At 43.6% G+C, this 20,319-nt stretch overlaps 1 protein-coding gene across 4 annotated transcripts in view; it reads left to right on the top strand.

Annotated features, from left to right (window-relative positions):
- Positions 1-20,319, top strand: part of KLC1 (kinesin light chain 1) — a 102,544-nt gene that overhangs the window by 7,086 nt on the left and 75,139 nt on the right. For all 4 annotated transcript variants that reach the window (XM_029598034.1, XM_029598036.1, XM_029598035.1 and 1 more), the window contains exons 2-4: positions 10,922-11,183; positions 13,000-13,230; positions 14,141-14,219. In XM_029598034.1, the coding sequence (XP_029453894.1) occupies positions 10,923-11,183; positions 13,000-13,230; positions 14,141-14,219 (571 nt within the window). In that variant the 5' untranslated portion in view covers position 10,922. The remainder of the gene's footprint in view (positions 1-10,921; positions 11,184-12,999; positions 13,231-14,140; positions 14,220-20,319) is intronic.

Raw genomic sequence — 20,319 nt, forward strand, 5'->3', positions numbered from 1 at the left:
TTTTGGTGTTGCAGTACTTCAGCTTTTGAGACCTTTTTTTTTTTTTTTTTTTGTTGGTCTGTTAAAAGCCATCTAGTACAACTCCAGACTTCTCTAGGATCAATAAAGCCTCCCCAGAACCCATTCTCTTTGAGAGATATTATCTTTAGTACACTTTATAAATTGTTAATAATAATTTCACTTGTTAATGGACATTGTAACTTTTCAGTGCCAAAACGTGTTTTAATCTGTTCTGGCTCAGTTTTATTGGCACGCATGCTAAAATCGTGGCATAGTTTGCTTGCTGCAGAATAGATGTGAGATGCATGGAAAGCACTTATTAATCTTACCTGCTGCGGATGTACGCTGGAGAAAATCCAGAGTTGGAGCAGTATGTTTGTGAAATGTATAAACATTCACATCAAAACTATATTCCACAGATATATTAAGGAGTGTGACATTTTCTGCTGTATATTTCTGTACAGCAGGAAGACCTTTTTTCTGAATTGACTTCTTGATGCTGGGTGGGATAGATGTCTGCACATGTTAAAATGAAATGCTGTGAAATATGATCATGAGGACTCCATTGGAGTGAAATGGGCTGTATTTTACTTTTAGGTGACCATTCCATGGATTGTTAGAGGTTTGTTTTTTTTTTTTAATGTGGGTAAGGGTTGTATTTGAATCCTGACCTCTAACCATCAAAGAACAAGTTACCTTCTCCAAATGGACAACATTAAGGGTTCAAATAACAAGATCATTATTTTTAGAAGTTTGACAGGTTTCACATGAAACAATAAAAATAAATCTTACTGTTTGTAAAAGATAAAATGAGCTTGCAAGCATATTGAAGCGTGGATGAATTTACATCCTGTATCTCTCATCTTGCCTCATTCTCCCATCACCCCCTCTAGTTCATTTCTTTGTTCTGTTAAGAAGTAGTGCTCACATAGCTACTATGAGATTTTTGTAAAGCACAAGGGAAAGAAAATAAAGCTGTTAAAGACATCACTAGTTGGCTTGTTAGTGGTCACAAATGTAAGGGCTGGAATGCTTTGCTGAGAAGCTGTTTGTAGTTGCATTTTATATCACAAGGCGGACAGGGGCGTGCAGTTAGTGTGTGGCACTTTTTGGTAAAAGACCATTGCAGTGCCTCTTCTTTTAAATGTTCTTTGCAATGTGTAATTTTATTTCTATTAATTTGTGTTAGAATACAACCTGCCATTATTGGAATCTGTGGAATATAAGAATGTGTAAATAAGAAACTGCCTCAGAATATCTAATTTATTATTTTTAAAAAAGGCAAAAAACTCCAGGCTAGTGTCTAAGTCAAGTTCACGAGAAGAGTAGGGAAAAAACTAACAATTAAGGTCTATGTTAAGGAAATATAGAAAAGATAAATAAAACATCTTCAATTGTGCAGTAATAACTTGTTCTACAATATTTGAATGCACGCTTTTTTTTTTTTTCTGCAAATAGCTCCCTTTTGCAAGTTGACCAAAGCAGTCAAAAATGCGAGCAGTACCTGGTGCTTCTCCAGTTAAGCACAAGAGCTCGGCGCTCATGTGGCCCCTTAATTGCTGTATTTACCTGGAGTCCACTGGGTCAGCCCCGCGAACCAGTCTAGAAAATGGCAGCCGTGCTATTCCAACAATCTAACTTGTAATTAGTATTCTAGAGCAAGCTGAGAAAATGCTAAGTGTGCTTGTGCTCTGTGTGAGAAGTGCATTCCCAAATCCAGAATACAGATCGTGTGTAGAGCGGCTGCTCTTGAGATTGGCTCTGTTAGTGTCCATTCTTGGCGGTGGGTTTGGCACATGCACTAATAGTGTCTTCATCAGTTGTGTTTGTAGTTCTAGTTTGGAAGATTAAAGTTTCCTCAAACATATTTTCACACTGAAGGCCTGGCTAGACCTATTACTGGGAGGGAACGTAGGATGCCAAGTCCTCGGAGTCCGTAGGATTGCCATGCAGCTGTGGCGTAGAAGTTCATAAAGCCGCAATGCGCCAGCTCAACTTCTTGAAGACCTCTTGCCTGGATTATTCTGGTGTAGGCCTTAGCCAGCAGGGACTGACTCCCAGTGTTTCAGTCAGAGAAATACCCTGCCATGCCAGTTTGCACTTTGTACTACTTAGGAATTAATGATAGAGGAAGTTACTCTACAGTTTCATTTGCATGTGCTGCTCTTCCCTAGTTCCTTTCTCTTACTCATCTCTTTCATTGCTTTTATAGATCTGTAATTCTTTTTCGGCCCAATGGTTTCCTTCTGTTCCCTGAAGACATTTTCAGAACTTTCTGGTGACGACGGAGCCTGTTCCGTGCACGTGTGGGACTTTCTACATTCTTGTGGCCTTGCAGCTGCTCTTTTTTTTTTTTTTTTTTTTCGTATTGGTCCATTCGGATGTCTCCAGCAGGCTCCATGGCTTTTCCTCCTGGTCTTAGTTTAGTTTTTTGTTTTTTTTTTCTTTTTTATAATCTTCTTGGTTCCTTAGATTTTTTTTTGCCCCCTCATGTTTTGTTTTTTCTTCAGTGTTCTACTGAACCAACCTCCCCCACCTCTAAACTTTTTTTCTTTTTCCCCAGTGGCAAACAAGGTGTTGGACAGGCCTCGAGATGGTTTTTCTCTCTCACACGTCTCTTCCTTGAAGAGATGATTTCATCTTTTTGGTTTCTTTTTTGCTTACAGAGAAGTGGGCTAGAGCCTTTGAATTCTGTGCCTTCGCAACCTCAGTGGTTTATTTCCCTCCCCCCTCCCCCCCCCCCCCCTGTTTTATTAACAGCCCCCTTCCCTCCTCACAGATCTAGCCAGTTCTTGGCCAGGGACCACTGTCCACAGCTCCTTCCAGAGCCCCAAGCCTGCTCTCTAGCTGTCTCCATTTTGTGCAGTGTCTGAAACAGGCTTCTCCCCCCCTTGACCGCTGACCTGGCTTGCTCTGGGAATCTTATTTTAAATCCCTAAAGCTCTGTTCCTTTTGAATAATTAAAAGTAAATAGCTGGGCTTCTTTGTTTCATATATCTGAAGGAATGAGCTGTGCTTTAACAGCACTTTACCTCAGTGGGCCAGATGTGCCTGCGGGAAGATGGTGTAGGACAGGGGTGGCCAGTTCTGGTCCTCGGGCCAGGTTTTTAGGATATCCACAATGAATATGCATGAGAGAGATTTGCATACAGTGGAGGCAGTGCATGCAAACCTCATGCACATTCATTGTGGATATCCTGAAAACCTGGCCCTGTCTGTGGCTCTCGAGGACCGGAGTTGGCCACACCTGGTGTAGTACATCTAGTACTCCTAGGGCAATTCTGAACAAAAAATGCACAAAATCTGCATACAGCGGTTAAAGTTCTGCAAACTTTGTTTAGATAACACACTATAATCACTGTCTGAGTAATTTATAGTGCATGCAGAAAAAAGTTAATCCTCAAATGATGCAGAGACTTAAAATTTTATGCAGCATTTTCCCATCATTAGGCCTGGCCCTTCCAGATTGCTTGTGCCCCTCAACAGTCCCCCCCCCTTATGACTTGAACCCCTTCTCCTTGGCTCAGTCCCCTAGTTTGTTTGCTATGCCCCCCCCCCCCCCCAAGGAATGATCCTTCTCCAATTCTCTCCATCAGCTTTCTCTCTCATTGTCCCCTCCCCCACTCTTCCAGGCTTTGACCTTCTACCCCAGGTCTTTCTCTGAACTCCAGCTTTCTCTCCCCCAGGCTTGCCTTTCCTCCCCAGCTCCGTCTGTCTGTCTACCCTCCCCCCTCGCTTTAGCAAGACCCTCTAGCTTTTATTCTTATCTGTCACCCTGTCTTTAGCAAGACCCCCCAACATTCTTTCCAAGCTTGTTCTTCTACCTCTCTTGTTCAGGCTCCAGCAATCTCCCACTGCTCCCTCCTTGGTTTGGGCCACACAAATCCAATGCTGCAGGCTCATCTCCTTTGGCCTGCTTGGGCTAATACCGACTCTGCCAACTCTTTTCCAGGCTGCATAGGCCAGTCCACCGGCACTCTTTCTTTGCTTCCAGCTAACGCTATCACTCTCCCTTCCTCTCTTCCAGCCTGCACGGATCTTCACGGCCATTAACTGCATCTTCCTGGTCCCCCGTGTCTAATTCTACACAATGCAGAATTTTCCCCGGGAGTAACCTGGCCCAGTATAAAGAAGTGAGAGGAGAACTGGAAAGCTTTTTCCCTACTGCCATCAGTGATGGCAGCAAACCAGCGTGCTGTGGCCTGGGTTTTATTTTTAACTCCCTTCTCCTCTGTACACTGTGCTTGCAGATATGTTGAGATGGCTAGTTGGTTTCTTGCGAGGTTTGGAAGTAACAGCTGATCCATCCCCTGAACCAAGCCCTTCCAGCAGCAGTTCAGATCTTTGACAGCTGAAGGATGGGTTCTCCATTAAAGAATTAAAGTGAATGCCCGGGTTGTATTTTGAGGTACAAGGCTGAAAGGATTAACGGCTGTTAAGCACACTGAAAGCTTTTAATGCTCCCAGTGAGGGGGTGTTGGTGGAGACTCAGAGGAAATAACTCTCATCCAAGCGTGAAGTTCCACCCAGAACTAAAGGAGCCTACTTACCTGCGGACCTGTGTGTGTCCAGCAAGGCATGGCTTAGAATAATAACAGTCCAAATCCTCCCTTCAGAAAATGTCATTGCCCTGTTATGCAGCTATAAAAATATGGCCCTGTTGTGCCTTGCATCTGCTGGGGAGCTTTGGGGCCATAGAGTTGGATCGGAATAGAAAGTAAAAGCTAGGAGCAATGTTTTTGCATTTCTGGGTATCGGTCACATGGTTCTTTCTCCGCACCATTTCCTACATTGGAAACAGGCATCAAGAGACTTTTGTCCTGTAATTTGGCATTTGCTGTATGGGAAAACATGAGGCTTTCTGCCAAGGGTTTATCAAAATGTATTGCTTTGTCCATACGAGCAACAGTAGCTGCAGTTCTGGCTTAAGTTGCTCTGGCCGTTTCTTCCAGCTTCTGAAGATTGTTCTAATGTAGTCTGAATTACTCCCGATCTGCAGCTTAAGTGAATGCCGTGATCTAGGACAGAAACTGCTGGTCCACTGACAGACGCATCAGCGTTCCGTTTTATTTTTACATCCGCGTTCTGTACAGAGTGATTGGGGATTAAAACCCAAACAACTTCCTCCTAATTAATCCCAGCCTTTTAATGTCTGCCTGCTTAGCAGAGGGGAGACGTCTTATGAGAGCGTTGCATCTGCCCCTCAGATAGCTTTTGTGTTTCGTGTCCTATCCACCCCACATTGTCGGTGCATGTTGGGGGTGCTTCTTTTGGATTCATATTTGTGTGTGGATGTGAGTGTTCCCAGAAATTCGACTCTTACTTCTGCATGGAACTTCTTAAATGGTTAGATGTACGGTTCTTGCTGGGGATACTGCTAGCCCGAGAAGGATATTGTAGATGCTCTCTGGTTTAGTGTTCCAGTATCATAGTAACTTAGTAAATGATGGCAGAAAAAGACCCAGTGGTCCATCCAGTCTGGGGTAGTAACTGCTGCTCCGTTCAGGTTACCCCAGTTAACACAGGTTACTCCTTGTGCTTCATTTCCTTTCTATCCCATGCCCTTTTGAATTCCATTGCCGTCGTCGTTGTCCTTACCACCTCCTCCGGGAGGGCACAGCATGCATTCACCACCATTTCCGTTGAGAAATATTTCTGATGTTAATCCAGACTCTGTCCTCGTGACGGTTTCATATTATGTTCCCAGGTCCCACCTTTCATTTCCACTGGGAAAGACTCAATTTCCATGTATCATTAATACCCGTCAGCTATTTAGAAGTCTGTATCCGATCTCCCCTGCATCTCCTCTCCTCCAGGGTATTCATATTTACATCCTTCAGCCTCTCCTCATCAGTGGCTGCCTTTCTCTGGACCACCTCCATCCTGTCCTTTTTGAAACATGATCTCCAGAATTGAGCACAGTACTCCAGATGAGGCCTCGCCAGGGATCAGTAGCAGTCTGATATTGAAGAAATGCCTTGCGTGTTTTCACACCTTTTGTTTGCTGTGTGTTAGGGATAGGATAGAATATTTTTCACTGCTTCAGTCAAATGTAGTTGGTTTTTCTTTTGCTTTTTTTTTTTCCTCGCTCACTATATAACTATATATATATATATAAAACCATTTGTGTGTTGGTTCCATTGTCAGACATACTGAAAATGTCCAATTTCAGGACCTTTTGGAGAGAGATGTCCCCAGCATTTTTTAAGCAAAATGGGACAGTGGACATGAATTTTGATGGTGAGATTAAAGTATAAATGTTTATAGTGGGTTTCCTATGGGTGTACACTATAGGCCGATAGAGCATGCCACAGGCTGATATCATACACTAAGAGCGGATATCTCACTCTCAAAGCATATAGCACTTCAGACTCTTGGACGCAGTGTGCATGGCAGAGTGTGAGGGAGTCTTTTCTGCCCATCACTTTTGACAGCTCCTTTCATCTAGTAATTAGCATTCCAATGCTGCTGTGGAAGACTTGTAGCCACCATTATGCTCTGCGCAGAATGGACATGTCCAGCTACTATTGATGTACATATCCAGCATTACTGTTTAGAAAACCACATGTGACATTTCAAGTTCCTTAAACATTCACAGACTATAGATTTTGCACCTTAAACTTGGTGTTGGACTGGAAGGGACGGTGTTGAAGACCTGACTGCCTGGCATGAGAACCTAGAAAAGGTCCCTGTGATGGAGAATTTGTGCATCACCACACATTTTCTGGAAATGTTTCAGCAGCTGTGGCAGTGTACACATGACACAGAGCAATTTTGTCACATTATCCCCCTAGTCTCTTTTCTTGGGGCTTTGAGAACCCCTAAAGCTTGGTTTTCAAAGACTACTTTTTTTTGTCCGTGGCAGAGATCTCGCATCTCATTCTAATAGTTCAGGAAAATATATGGCCACATTTTAAATCCCTCCCCCTCGCAAAAACCGGGGATTACACACATGGCTGGGCCTCGCGCATCTTCAAAGGGGCCCGGCCACGCACGTAACCCCATTGCGCACCAAAGTCCTGGGCCCAGATAAGGGGGTGGTCCGGGGGAGGGGCGGGACTGGAAGCGGCTGGTACAGAGACCGTTTGCCGCTGTTCCGGGGAAGGGCATCCTGGCGGGCGCAAGTTGCTAATGCTCCATTGGAGCAGTAAACAACAAAACAAAAAAAAAAAATAGAAAGGTAAGAGAGAGGGTTTTGGGGGTGGGGAGGCTAGGGTAGCGAAGTTCCCTCCTAGTTACTGGGAGGGAACTGGGGAAGGCCTCGATGCGTCGTCGCGCAGAAATTGCAATTATCTACCCCCCCACCCTTGCGCGCGCATGGATTACAAAATCTCGTGTTTTATAACATGCGCGCAGCCACACTCGCACATTATAAAATATGCTCTTCCATGTGCGCACGCGTCTTCAAAAATCTGCCCCATAGATTTTAGACTTCCTTGACCTTGGATATTTGCTATCTATTGTCTTATATGATTTGTTGATTTTGCAATTTTTTTTTCACTGACCCAGCTGTGCTTCCTTATTTTAAGACATTTTGTTAATAAATTCAAATCAAAGTCCATTCAGAATATCTTTCCTATTGATCACTTGCTTCTGGACTATTATCCCTTTTTCTTTTTTTTAATTCCATCTTTAGATAGCCTTTCTCTTTGGTTGCTAGTGGTAGTCCAAAGTCTACCAATTAAGCAGGAAAGACTTCCTTCCTTCATAAGATCCCCATCCTTTAAACAGCCCTGTGCATGGCATGTTGGCTCTATAGGAGGATATGGACTAGATGGTATCCCGTGGCTCCACAAAAGAGAGAGGACGTGGAGGACCTCCTGATTTGGAACGGAGGGAGGGGCAGGCCTAGATTTAGGCATTGACAACATAAGTAGCTGCCTAGGGCACCAAGCTCAAACTTTGGAGGTACCAATCCGAAGAGGAGCCTGCTCCTGCTTGCTTTAAGGGCGTCCCCTGGGGTCACTTTGAAAAGGGCAGTATGGAGGCAACTCTGCCTTTCTCCACCCTACTTCACCATGATTCTCCCTTCCTGCCTATGGGCACCAAAATCTTAACTCCAATCCTGGGGAAGAGACGAGTGTAGGGAGAGGGAAGAAGGAAGGAATGAAAAGGAGACTCCAGCAGAATACAGGAGACATGGAGGGCAGGGGACAGAGAAGATAAAAGGAAGAAAGCATAAGAGCTGAAAATAAATATTAGCCAGAGACAAACGAAAGTCAAACTTTTTTTTTTTTCCTGAAAAAGATTCCATAACATGGCTGGTCTGGAACAGATGCAGTCTGTAGTTTCTGAGAGAGGGCCACACTGTGTTGTGTGGAAGACCACGTGCACGCAAGGGGCCGTGTGCTGGAGAGGGAAACGAGGACGACGACGTGCTGGAGCCGAAGGTCCCCACAGCACGGCGGTGCCCGAAGGGGAGCAGTTTAGTAAGGGACCTGCTGGTCCCTCCCAGTCGAGAACAGCTCTATAATTAGCCATTAGCCTGAAATGCCTTGTCCGAAATTCAATTTGTAAAGCAGCTAATTATCAGGGGGAACCTCCTTCTGTGCTTGCTTCCATTTGCTGAGCTTGGAAATGGTGGCTGGAATTGAACTGCAGGTGAAATGATCAATGCGCCTATCTTTTCCTACAGTGTTCGGAGGCGTTCCCATGGGCACAGTGCATTGCTTTGGCCGGAAAAAGCAGGTGCAAGTAAGAACATGCCATACTGGGTCAGACCAAGGGTCCATCAAGCCCAGCATCCATTTTCCAACAAAGGCCAAACCAGGCCACAAGAACCTGGCAATTACCCAAACACTAAGCCTATTCCATGTTACCGTTGCTAGTAATAGCAGTGGCTATTTTCCAAGTCAACTTAATTAATAGCAGGTAATGGACTTCTCCTCCAAGAACATATTCAATGCCTTTTTTAAACACAGCCACACTAACTGCACTAACCACATCCTCTGGCAACAAATTCCAGAGTTTAATTGTGCGTTGAGTGAAAAAGAACTTTCTCCGATTAGTTTTAAATGTGCCCCATGCTAACTTCATGGAGTGCCCCCTAGTCTTTCTATTATCCGAAAGAATAAATAACCGATTCACATCTACCCGTTCTAGACCTCTCATGATTTTAAACACCTCTATCATATCCCCCCTCAGCCGTCTCTTCTCCAAGCTGAAAAGTCCTAACCTCTTTAGTCTTTCCTCATAGGGGAGCTGTTCCATTCCCCTTATCTTTTTGGGCAGTTTTTTCTTTGGGCAATTATCAAAGCACAACATTGGGTTCTTGCTGCAAACTCTGTGCATTAGTGCCAGTGTGGGCAGTTTGATTATAGCCTCAAAACGGGACAGTTCTGTGGGAATTGTCTGCGCATTCTTTCAGGACGGAAACCACTTGTATGAGTGAAGTGCCAGATGGATCAAACGTCTAAAACAGTGGCCCTAAGTTTTTTTTTTTTTTGTTTTTGTTTCAGTAGCTGGAAGCAATGATTGATTTTTCTCTAATTTTGTTTTGCCCCATAAATGCACAGGTTATATGCTAGTGCACAAATACATATATAGCTCTTGAGAGCTGCATACAATCTCTGTCTTGTAGTATATATGAGTATTGTGTTTGCATATTTTTATACTAGAAATAACTACGTCTGTTTCTTCTATATACAATCAGTTCTATCCATAAGGGGGGTTTGGTGTCTGGAAATCAGACACATTGCTACAGAACCGCAAGGTCGCAGTCTTTCTATAAATGACCTGATAATGTTACTGTATCTGATTTAAATTGGATTGTACTCTGCTTTGAGGTTCTTTTACTCCCTAAAGAGAGAGATTTGGTTAAAAGCTCCTTTTTTTGGGCTTAGCAGTTTCCTTTTGTTCCTATGAGCTTACATAGGAAAATAAAAATGTGATAGGCCATATTCTTTTTCTGCTATCTAATCTGCCCATCCACCCAACTAATTTAGCTTTACAATTCCCATTGCTCCCTCAAAGATCCCCTGTATTTATCCTGTGCTTTCTTGACATTAGATATTGTTTTTGTCTCTACCACCTCCACTGGGAGGCCGTTCCATGCATCTGCTACCCTCTCGGTAAATAAATATTTTCTTAGATTTAGAATACTCCTGAGTCTGCCCACTTTCACCCTAATCGTATGAACCCTCCCTCCGGATCCTCCTTTCTGTTGAAAGAGGCTCGCCTCCTGTGCAGGGAAACTCTTGAGATATTTAAATATCTATCATATCTCCCATTTCTCCCCTATCTCACATTTCCTCTAGGGTGTACATGTTTAGATCCTTAAGTCTATCCCCATTTGCTTTAGAATGAAGACCCCTGACCATTTTAGTAGCCACCCTCCGGACTGACCCCATCCTGTTTATAACCTTTTGAAGGTACGGTCTCCAGAATTGTACAGAGTATCCCAAGTGAGGTCTCACCAGGGACCTATGCAGGGGGCAGTATTACCTCCCTTTTTCTGCTGACCATTCCTCTCCCTATGCATCTTTTTTTTGCCATTCTGAGTCTGAGAAAATTGCTTAGTAAATCAGGTCCTAAGAGTAAATGATGTGACCTTTAATTAAAGGTACAAAGAATAATAATAAACTATATGTTGACAAGAAAGTAAGACAGACCTGGAGTAAATCCTAGAGCCAAGAAATGGGCAAGTGGCGTTTCGAGCTATTCAGTTGATACTACCATTTTAAATAGAAAACATTGGTGGTTTTAGTTTCTTTTAATACAGAAACACTTAAATATAACACTTTGTCCATTTCATGTTGCTCTTGGTTTCCTGTTACCACCCAGAAAAAAACCATTCATCTGAAATTGTAGTCTGTGATTTTCCATCAAAAGAGGAGGAGTATTAAATGTAGCAACCTTTTTATACTGAAGAGTATTAGTGGCTCTTCTCGGCCTAATGGATGCGTCTCTTGCTGTGTTACAGAATGTATGACAACATGTCCACGATGGTGTACCTGAAGGAAGACAAGTTGGAGAAGCTCACCCAAGATGAAATCATTTCTAAAACAAAGCAAGTGATTCAGGGATTGGAGGCACTGAAGAATGAACACAATTCCATCTTACAGAGCTTACTTGAGACTCTCAAGTGTTTAAAGAAAGATGACGAGACGAATTTGGTGGAAGAGAAATCCAACATGATCCGCAAGTCCCTGGAAATGCTGGAGCTTGGACTCAGTGAAGCACAGGTAGGATGCGACTACAGTTAATTGGCAGTGCTCCTCAGTCATATTTTATCTGGCAGATTTGTCTTCCCCCCCCCTCTTGCTATCCCTTAGGATGCGACCTGAGCTTTGGTGTGGAAACTGATAGACACCTAATGAAACCATGTGTCTGCTTCTAGGATTCAGAGTATGCATTTTTTTTTAATAGTCTCATTAAACTACCGTGCCATGAAAGCACGTTCTTGAGTGTTTGATATCATAAAGGTAGGTGACTGAGAACTGGCTACTTCTCTGCTTATGAGACCAAGGTAGTTTCAGTCTTCAATAAGTGGGAAACCCTATGGCCATCTGCTTAACTTTATTTAGCCCAAGACACAGATGTTAGCTTTACCAATAAATATGGCAACAATTTTATGTGGCAAAACTATTAAATAAGTCTCTACTTATTTTATTTTCATGTAGGCCTGACAAAATTGAGAGAATTTTAACTTTATAGCACACAGGGAAATATATTCTCCGTGCCTTCGGACTGTTCTGTTTTATTTCTGTTCCAATATTGTGCTACATAGAAGAGGGGGGATTAGAGAGTCCAGCAGTTTGATCGCTCCCTGGTGCTTTTGTAATCATGCTCACAGAGCAGGTATTTTGCTTTTGCTGACCCCCATCCCAGTTACTCAAAGCCCTGAGCTCCCATAGTGCACTGCAGGCGATGTCACAGTGCATTGAGTTGGCTGAGGTCACAGGGAGAGATAGTGATAGTCGGGCACAGGGAGAGAGTGCTGATGTGCTTGATGTTAAAAAGGCTGAAATTATGGAGATGGATGACAAGTGATGCTATTGAGAGTTTTTAAAGCTGAAAAATGTTGCAGCGTACAAAATTCCTTTGTCAGTTTTGCTAACCCGTCTCCATAGGTACTGTAGGTATATTACATGAATGTAATCTGCTTTGAAGTGCCTGAAAGGTAGAATATAAATCAAATGACAAAATATTAGAAGCCATTGGCAGCCCAGTAAACCGTGACCGCAGCAGTGAACCTGTTCCCAGCAATCCCCTGGGGCACTGTGGGAGGTCTTCCTGAAATGAAAGAGCATAATTTTAGAAGAGTATTGAAACTGCTTTAAATCTGCAGAACAGGGGGACTTCCAGGGAAAAACTAGTACAACATAAGAAAAACATTTTTTATGGTTCTTTTAAAGGTAAAGACTGGTGACTCACACAGTCCAGCTGGTTATGATTGTCTTGCTTGTCTAAGTGTAATTTCTTGTTGCGATTTACGGGTCAGAAGCTGTATCAAAATGGGAAGTAGCTTTTTTTTTTTTTCTTTTTCTGAAAAAAAAAAAAAAGTGAGCCAATTCTTCAGATTTTTACAATTCAGATTGCTCCAAAATACCTGAACACGATTCACTGGATCGAGGATTCCAGTTCTCAGATCACTGTGTCCATCTCTGCCTTGCAGAAGTACTTTAGCGTGACATCAGACAGACCAAATCGGTGGTCAGTACCATAATGAAAAGAAGAGAAGCGACACCCAGGGCAAGCCATCCATTTTCTTGGTTCCAGCTTAAATTAATAGGAACTGAATACTTTTCTGAAGTTGCACAAGAACTGTTGTTTTTTCATCTTCTTTTTTTTTTTTTTTTTTTTTTGTTAAGGGCTCTCCTCTAGAATTTTGCTAGTAGTAGGAAGCACTGTTTAAAGTTTTCTACTGATAAGGCTTGAAGGCCACATCTAAATGAACCTTTGCTGCACCCCGGTTCATGAAATCTCTCCGAGGAAGTTGTGTTGCAAAGCCCGTGTCGAGGATTTCTTTTAATCTCACTATTCTTTTGGGCACTGTAGGTAATGATGGCATTGTCCAACCATTTAAATGCAGTGGAATCCGAGAAGCAGAAGCTGCGGGCACAGGTCCGCCGGCTGTGCCAGGAGAACCAGTGGCTGCGAGATGAGCTGGCCAATACTCAGCAGAAGCTGCAGAGGAGTGAGCAGTCAGTGGCTCAGCTGGAGGAAGAAAAGAAGCATCTAGAGTTTATGAATCAGTTGAAGAAATACGACGACGATATTTCTCCATCCGTATGTAGCTCTCTTTTTGAAGCGTCTTGTATGTCGGCTTTATTCGTTCTTGCTTCACTGCCCAGAATATTTATATACTTGCATGACCAGACCATTGAAAAGAACATACTATTTAAAAACTTTTTTTTCTTAGGTATTTGAGCGTCCTTCATGTCATACAGATGCCACCTGAGACCTTTATGACTGCCTTTTATAGTTTGTGCTTTTTTGCTTGGTAGCAAGATAAAGTTCCTCCTTTACTCAGCGCAATGTCACATTCTGTGAAATGGGAATGCCAGGATTCTGAAAGAATTGAGTGCATTGCCCTTAGAGTATTGCACCTTGAAATGTACCCACTGAATAGGGACTCTCGTTTTCAGTTTGTATTTAATTTTGCCTGAGATTTTCAATGTTAGAACAAAAAATGTCAGTGGGAAAAATGACAAAAATTGGTGGAAAAGTAATTTTTTCACCATTTTTTTTGTAAACTCTAATTCTGTATTTTCAAGGCATACCTAAAAAGAGAACAGTAACCTTTCAGGTCGTCTTTTGTTTGTTTGTTTGTTTTAACATTGAAATTCGCAGGCAAAATAAAATTAAAAACTGAAAATAAAGGTCCCTATCATTAAATTATTAACGTGTGGTTGATTTGGATGGTGTTGGGAGGAAAGAGGAAGAGATTTGTCCATGTAGCCCGCAGAGTTAATTATGTCTGACAGAGCATGATCTTTGAGATGGTACGTGCATTTTGTGTATATCCTCTTTTTTTTTTTTTTTTTGGTGCTGGAGCTTTTTAAAACAAACACTTGTCCATATTAGATGAAGAGAGATACAATGGAAACCAAAAAATAGGATAGGGAAAATGGAGAGGCTCTCCAATAACACCATTAGTGGTTCCTCATATTTTATTTTATTTTATTTTTTTTTTAAGGATGATAAAGACACCGATTCTACCAAAGAACCTCTAGACGACCTTTTCCCTAATGATGAGGACGAGCAAGGTCAAGGAAGTAAGTAGGCATGAAGGTGCTGCTCTAGGAAATGGATGATCTGATTAAACCTGCTCTGACCTTGAGTTTGGTCATTCTCTTTGTAATGAAATCTTCAAGGCTTGCTTGTTTTGTATTAATTACTCCAGTGTTTGCTTTTTCTAGTGGTGGCTGTTGCCACGTTAGCATGTGGTTCTGTTCTGAAATGCCATTAATACGGTATCTGACTGTCCACCGCTTTGGGTGAGTGAAATTGATCCTGAAAGGGTCTACAACCGTTCTAAATTAAACGAAACATAACTCCTTGGAGAATGTATTTAAAAAAAATACATTTTCAGGGAAAATAGAAAATGAGACGGGAAAAGTACTTCTCTGTTGAACTGATTTTTTTTTTTTTTTTTTGTGCTCTGTCTCTGTAACTTTTTTATCCCTCTGAGGCAGAGGAATTAAAATGCCTTTTTGATGTGAGATTTTTGTGAAGGTGTTTGTGTTAGTTTTTGGTTTCTGTAACAGAGACTTGTCTCAACCTGTCACTTCATCATTTATTCTGAAATGGCTTCCTCTTGTTGCCCCAAACTGCCTGCATTTAGTGGGTTACATCTGTTCTGTACCGGCGACTGCAAAGGACAGTGCAGTGGAGCACAGGTTGAGGACTGATTGGAAGTAGAAGTGGTTTGGGTGAGGATAAAAATCTAAGAACTGTGTCGATGAGCTGTCAGGAGTTGCATCTGCAGACTCTGGTCTGACAGAAGCCGCTCCGCAGGCACATTCTCGGTCCATGACTGAAAAATCGAGGCCTCCCAAGTTTAGGCCTGTCTCTAAATAATACTTAGTGCCAGTGATTACTGCCAATTAGCTAGGACCTTCCTTTTTGATGTGGCATGCCATGCTTATGTTGTGAGGTTCTGTGGACAAATATTGCTTAAACCCAATGGTTTAGTTTAAGCCTGTATATAAAGGAAAGCTCATTGACTTGACTTCCAGATTTTAGCTGTAAATTACTGTTAATGATATGTAACATGCTGCTGGGCTAACTGGAAAGGACTTCCTGAACTTGCAGAGGTTATTGAATATGGAAACATTTTAACAGCAGCTTCTAATGGAGATGTTTGAAAGTTGCTCATTTATTTGTTCAGTTTGAGAGAAGATATGGTATGAGTGAGTGTGTAAAGTGTGTTAATACAGTTTCCATGCCTTTATTACAAACCAGGAAAGGGACAACTGCTTTTGTGGCAAAGAACTAAACTCATTTTGTCCTTGTGTGAATGTAGGGAAAAGTCATCACTTTCCCTTTGGAATAACAACATTTTCCAGGTAATGGTTAAAGTGGTATGATTGCTGTTAGTCCATTTGAATGTGTAGAAATAGAGGTCAGAAAATACAAACATGATATAAAGTGATACCGTTTTATTGGACTAGATACTGTCCAATTAGTGCCACGCTCCCTTCCTCAGGTCTAAACAAAACTATAAGGTCAGAGTGAAAGATACATTCCTTATTATCCTCCAGATCAGTCCAGACGAATGGATTTTTCTCCCCCTACCAGCTGATGGAGATGAAGAAAAAAAGCTTTACTGTACCCATGGTACATAAGAGATTACATGGTACATACAGATTACATGGTACATACCTGTAATCTGTCTCCAGCAGATGGAGTTGCACATCCTGCAGTTGGGCTATAAGAGAGGCCACGGGGGTGTTTAGGCTCTGTCATGAGGTGGAGTTAGGGGCGAGCAAGGGGGTCTGTGGCCCTTAGAGTGTCTTTGCCATGGTTGCATGGGGGAATCTGATAGCCGGTGGTCTGGCTTTTTCAGTTCCCACCCTTCTGCTCTCCCCCGAGATCCCTGCCTGGCTGTGAGATACAAATTTCAGGATACTACTTCTTTATTTTTATCCTTTTGGTAGTAGAAGCTGTTTCTTTAAAAAGAAAAAAAGCAATTTGAAAAAAAAAAAAAAAAAAAGGGAGATGTTTGAGCAGGTCTGGCATTTTGCTTTCCTTTTTAGGTAGCCTTAGCTTGCAGCATCTTTGCTGGAGAGGGTGGGAGGGAGCGAGGCAGCGGTTGGGCACGAGCTATAGAACGGCTTTGTGTGCTGCAGCTAGTGAAGTTTGGTTTTGGGGACCATGGTGAGTTTCTGGGCTGGCATTATGTTTTGATCTTGTAGGGGCCAACATTGGCAGCTTCTGCCGAGCATGGGAAACTCTGCCAAGCCCATGGAGACAAGCATGCTAAGTGTGTTTTCGGGCCTGTGCTGGCCCTATGTCAGCAGTGGGAAGGGCAGCTTAGGGGCTTGCGATTGCCGTGGCAGATGGAAGGAAGGCAGCAGGAAGACAGCAATGTCGCAGGCTCCTGAGGCTGGTAGTTGTGAGTCTGTTCTTCAGCGCAGGAACCGCGCCCATCTTAACCTCTATTCCCATGGTGCAGGGGAGGTTGGCGAGGGAACTGTTTCTAGTCTGGTGCTATCCCTTGCAGTAGATTCCTCAGATAGTGCCTGGGAGGGGTCTGAGGAAGCTGTAGACTTTCTCTGGATGGGAGGTCTGATTCAGAAGAGGCCTTCTCTACTGAATTTGTGCTTTTAATGCATAGAGCATACATAGCAATAAAAGGAGTGGCAGGGTGAGCAGCCCTGCTCCAAGGGGACTCCATGGCCTTCCAAGGTGCAGAAGGTGACCCCTTGGGTGCAGGGTCTGGAGGCTTGACTCACCCCTCTAAGAGAAGGCAACTTCTTGGACTGGAGTCGGCAGGTTCGGATGAGGAAGAGGATGAGGATTATTTGTCAGACCTCCCTGGAGATTGGAATGAGGATGGTGATCCCTTGGAGGAGGGAGAAATCCCAGTAGTAGAAGGTGATAAACCCTAAAGTGGTTTGGCTATTCAGTAAGGAGGAATTACACTCTGATTTCTCAGGTCCTGAGGAAACATGGAATTAGAGAGGTGGTAGTGGAATCGGAGCACAAGGGTGAAGATCTATCATGGAGGGACTTAGGAGTCCTGCTAGGGCATTCCCCTTCCACCATATCATTTAAAAAAAAACAAAAAAAACCCCCAAAAAAACAGGTGGTTAGGGAGTGGGACACCTCCTGAGGTGGGCTTGAAGGTTGGAAGGGCCATGGTGAAACTTTATCCATTGCTGGAGGAGGCTCTGGAGCTTTTAAAATTGCCGAAGGTGGATGCCTTAGTCTGTGGTAACTAAGAAAACTGTCACGGGCTGGCAACTCTAAAAGATTCCCAGGATCATAAGATGAAGCAGCATCTTGTTTGAGGTCTTAGCTGTGGGCATCCGTGTGGCAGTTTGTAGTAACTTCACGGTGTGAGCCTGTTTGCGTTGGATTCAGCAGATTCCAGTAGAGGGGTTGCGTGTCTCTTTCATTGAGACGTTGAGCGTTTGGAGTCAGGATCAGCCTTTAATAGGGGTTGTGATATATGATCTGCTTCATGTGTCAGTGGTCTTGGCTAGGAGACTGCTGTGGTTGTGCAGATGGGCGGCTGACGATTGTTTCAAGTCTCAGCTTGGCAGCCTTCTCTTCAAAAACAAGCTGCTGCTGTTTGGAGAGGGCTAGGAGCAGCTGGCAAAAGTACCTGGGCCCGTCCAAGGGTCATAAGTTGCCAGAGGATAAGCCCAAATGAAACAGGAAGAACTTTCCCAGTAGACAGAAGTATCGGGAGGTGCGGTGCTACCAGCCAGGGAAGGGGGTTCTCCTCACAGTGTCAATTGGCAAACGAGTGGTAGTCCTTTTCGGGGAGCCCAGAAGCCTACTTGGGAGAACTCTGAATCTGGCTCTGGAGGTCTTAAAGTAGCACAATGAAATGCACTTGGTCCACTTTTTGAGTGAGAGCATCGAGAATTGTTTGGCCCTGTTTTACAAGGAGTGGACCAAGGTAACGATGGATCAGTGGGTTCTCTCCGTATTAATGCCTTGGAGTTTGCATGCCTGGTGCACAAAGGCCTTCATGGTTTTCCTATATGTGTCCAGCGTCAAACAGCTTGTGGTTCGATCCATGCTGGAGCACCTCCTAAAGTTGGGGGTGATAGTTCCAGTGCCGCCAAGGGAACGGAGCAAGGAAGATATTCCATCTATTTCTTGGTGCCACAGAAAGAGGGCACAGATCAGCTCATCTTCAATCTCAAGAAGGTGAATGCTTCTCTGTGGGTCTCTCACTTTCAAAGTGCAGCGGTCAAAAAGGGGAGTTCTTGGCATCCCTCGATCTCACAGAGGCTTGTACGCATATACCCATTGGGGAGGCACACCAAAGATTCCTCAGATTTGCAGTGCTGGGAAAACATTAGTTTTGAGCCTCCTACATTTGCCATGGTGATGGTAGTCGTGGTAGTAGCTGTCTACAGGGAGGGCATTCTAGTACACTCTTATCTGGATATTGTCTTGGGAGGTTCACCAACAGTTGGTACAGCGGGTGTTACAGATGTTGTAATCCCTGGGTTGGGTTGTAAATATGGCAAAAAGCCACTTGGTTCCATCACAGATACTGGAATATCTGGAAGTGCAATTTGAGATCAAGTAGGGCAAGGTGTTTCTCATGTCGGAGAAGATGTAGAAGTTGCAAAGATAATTTTGGCAGTTACTGTGTCTCTGGAATCCCAAAATCTGAGACTACTTGCAGGATCTTGGCTCCATGGCATCCAGACTGGATCTAGTTTCCTGGGCATCTGTGCATATGCATCTGCTTCAGAAAACACTGCTTTCGTGCTGGAATCCTCAGAAAATTTCAAGTTTCATTTGCCCCTTCTTGGGAAGGCCAGATTGAGGCTGGGCAGTTTGGAAAGGGGCATGGGGCTGGAGATCCCAGATTGGATTGTGGTAACAGATGCTAGTAGGAGAGAATTGGGGACCATCTGTCAGGATCAAATAGCAAAGGGACTGTGAATGTCAACACAGACTTTCTGGTCCATCAACCATCTGGAAACCAGAGTGATCAGGGAGGTGTTGCTCTTTTCTCTTCTGCTAGTCCGCAGCCAAGCAGTGAAAGTTCTATCTGACAGTGCGGCGGCTTACATCATTCAGCAAGGAGGCACCAGGAGCCCAGTGATGTCCTTGGAGATGCAGGAGTTATTTGTTGTTGAGAGCTTCATCTCCTGGTTATGTCTGCATCTCATGTGACTGGGGTGGAAAATGTACAGTTGGATTTTCTCAGCAGGCATATACTGGACACTGGAGAGAGAGGAGAGAGGTGTCAAGTGAGGCGATGTCCCTCTTCCATGCGAGATGGGGGGGGGGGGGGGGGGAATCCTTAGTTGGGCTTGATGGTGTCAAGGGAAACCGCCAAGGCTCAGCAGTTCTTTAGTGGCAGGCAAGAGCAGAGGACTCTGTTCTTTCCCAGCTGTGACCACGAGGGATCTTGCTGTACATTTTCCCTCCCTGGCCACTGATTGGCAGAGTCCTTGGGCGCTTAGAGGCTCATCGTGGAAAGGTTGATCTTGGTGGCTCTGGACATTATGCATTTTCTCAGAGGTAATGCATTTGTGTCCCTCAGTAAGATGGGTAGTTCCTCCATGGGACCTTAATTTAGTCTTGTGGGCCTTGTATAAAGCATCTTTTGAGCCTTTGAGGAGAGTGTTGTTGAAGGACCTCACCTTGAAGTCTGTCTTTTTGGTGGTGATTTGTTCGGCACGATGTATCTCTGAACTACAGGCCTTGTGTAGAGATATTTTCCATCCGTTCTCAGAGGCCAAGGTATCCCTTAGCATGGTGCCCTCCTTTTTGCCAAAAGTGGTATCCTCATTTCATTTGAGTCAAGCCATGAAATTGCCTTCTTTTTGGAATTTGGAGTAGTCTTCTCCATGTACCCGGGAACCTCATTTGTTGGATGTGCGTAGGATCATCTTATGCTATTTGAAGGTTATTAACGGTTTTTGCAGAATGGATTATCTGTTTGTGCTTTTTGGGGGTCATAATAAGGGGGAAAAGACATCAAAGGTAACCATTTCCTGGTAGATAAAAGAAGCTACACAAAAATGCAGACTTCACAAAGTCATATCTTATTCATCCTTATTATATAGATACTCATGGATGTTTAAAAAAAAAAATGGAGGAAAAAAAGACCTCAGGACCTCGTATTATGTTCTAGATAGAACTTGCATTGTGTGTGAGGTAATTTATAATCCT

The sequence above is a fragment of the Rhinatrema bivittatum genome, chromosome 4 (genome assembly GCF_901001135.1).
Source record: "Rhinatrema bivittatum chromosome 4, aRhiBiv1.1, whole genome shotgun sequence".
Taxonomy (NCBI): domain Eukaryota; kingdom Metazoa; phylum Chordata; class Amphibia; order Gymnophiona; family Rhinatrematidae; genus Rhinatrema; species Rhinatrema bivittatum.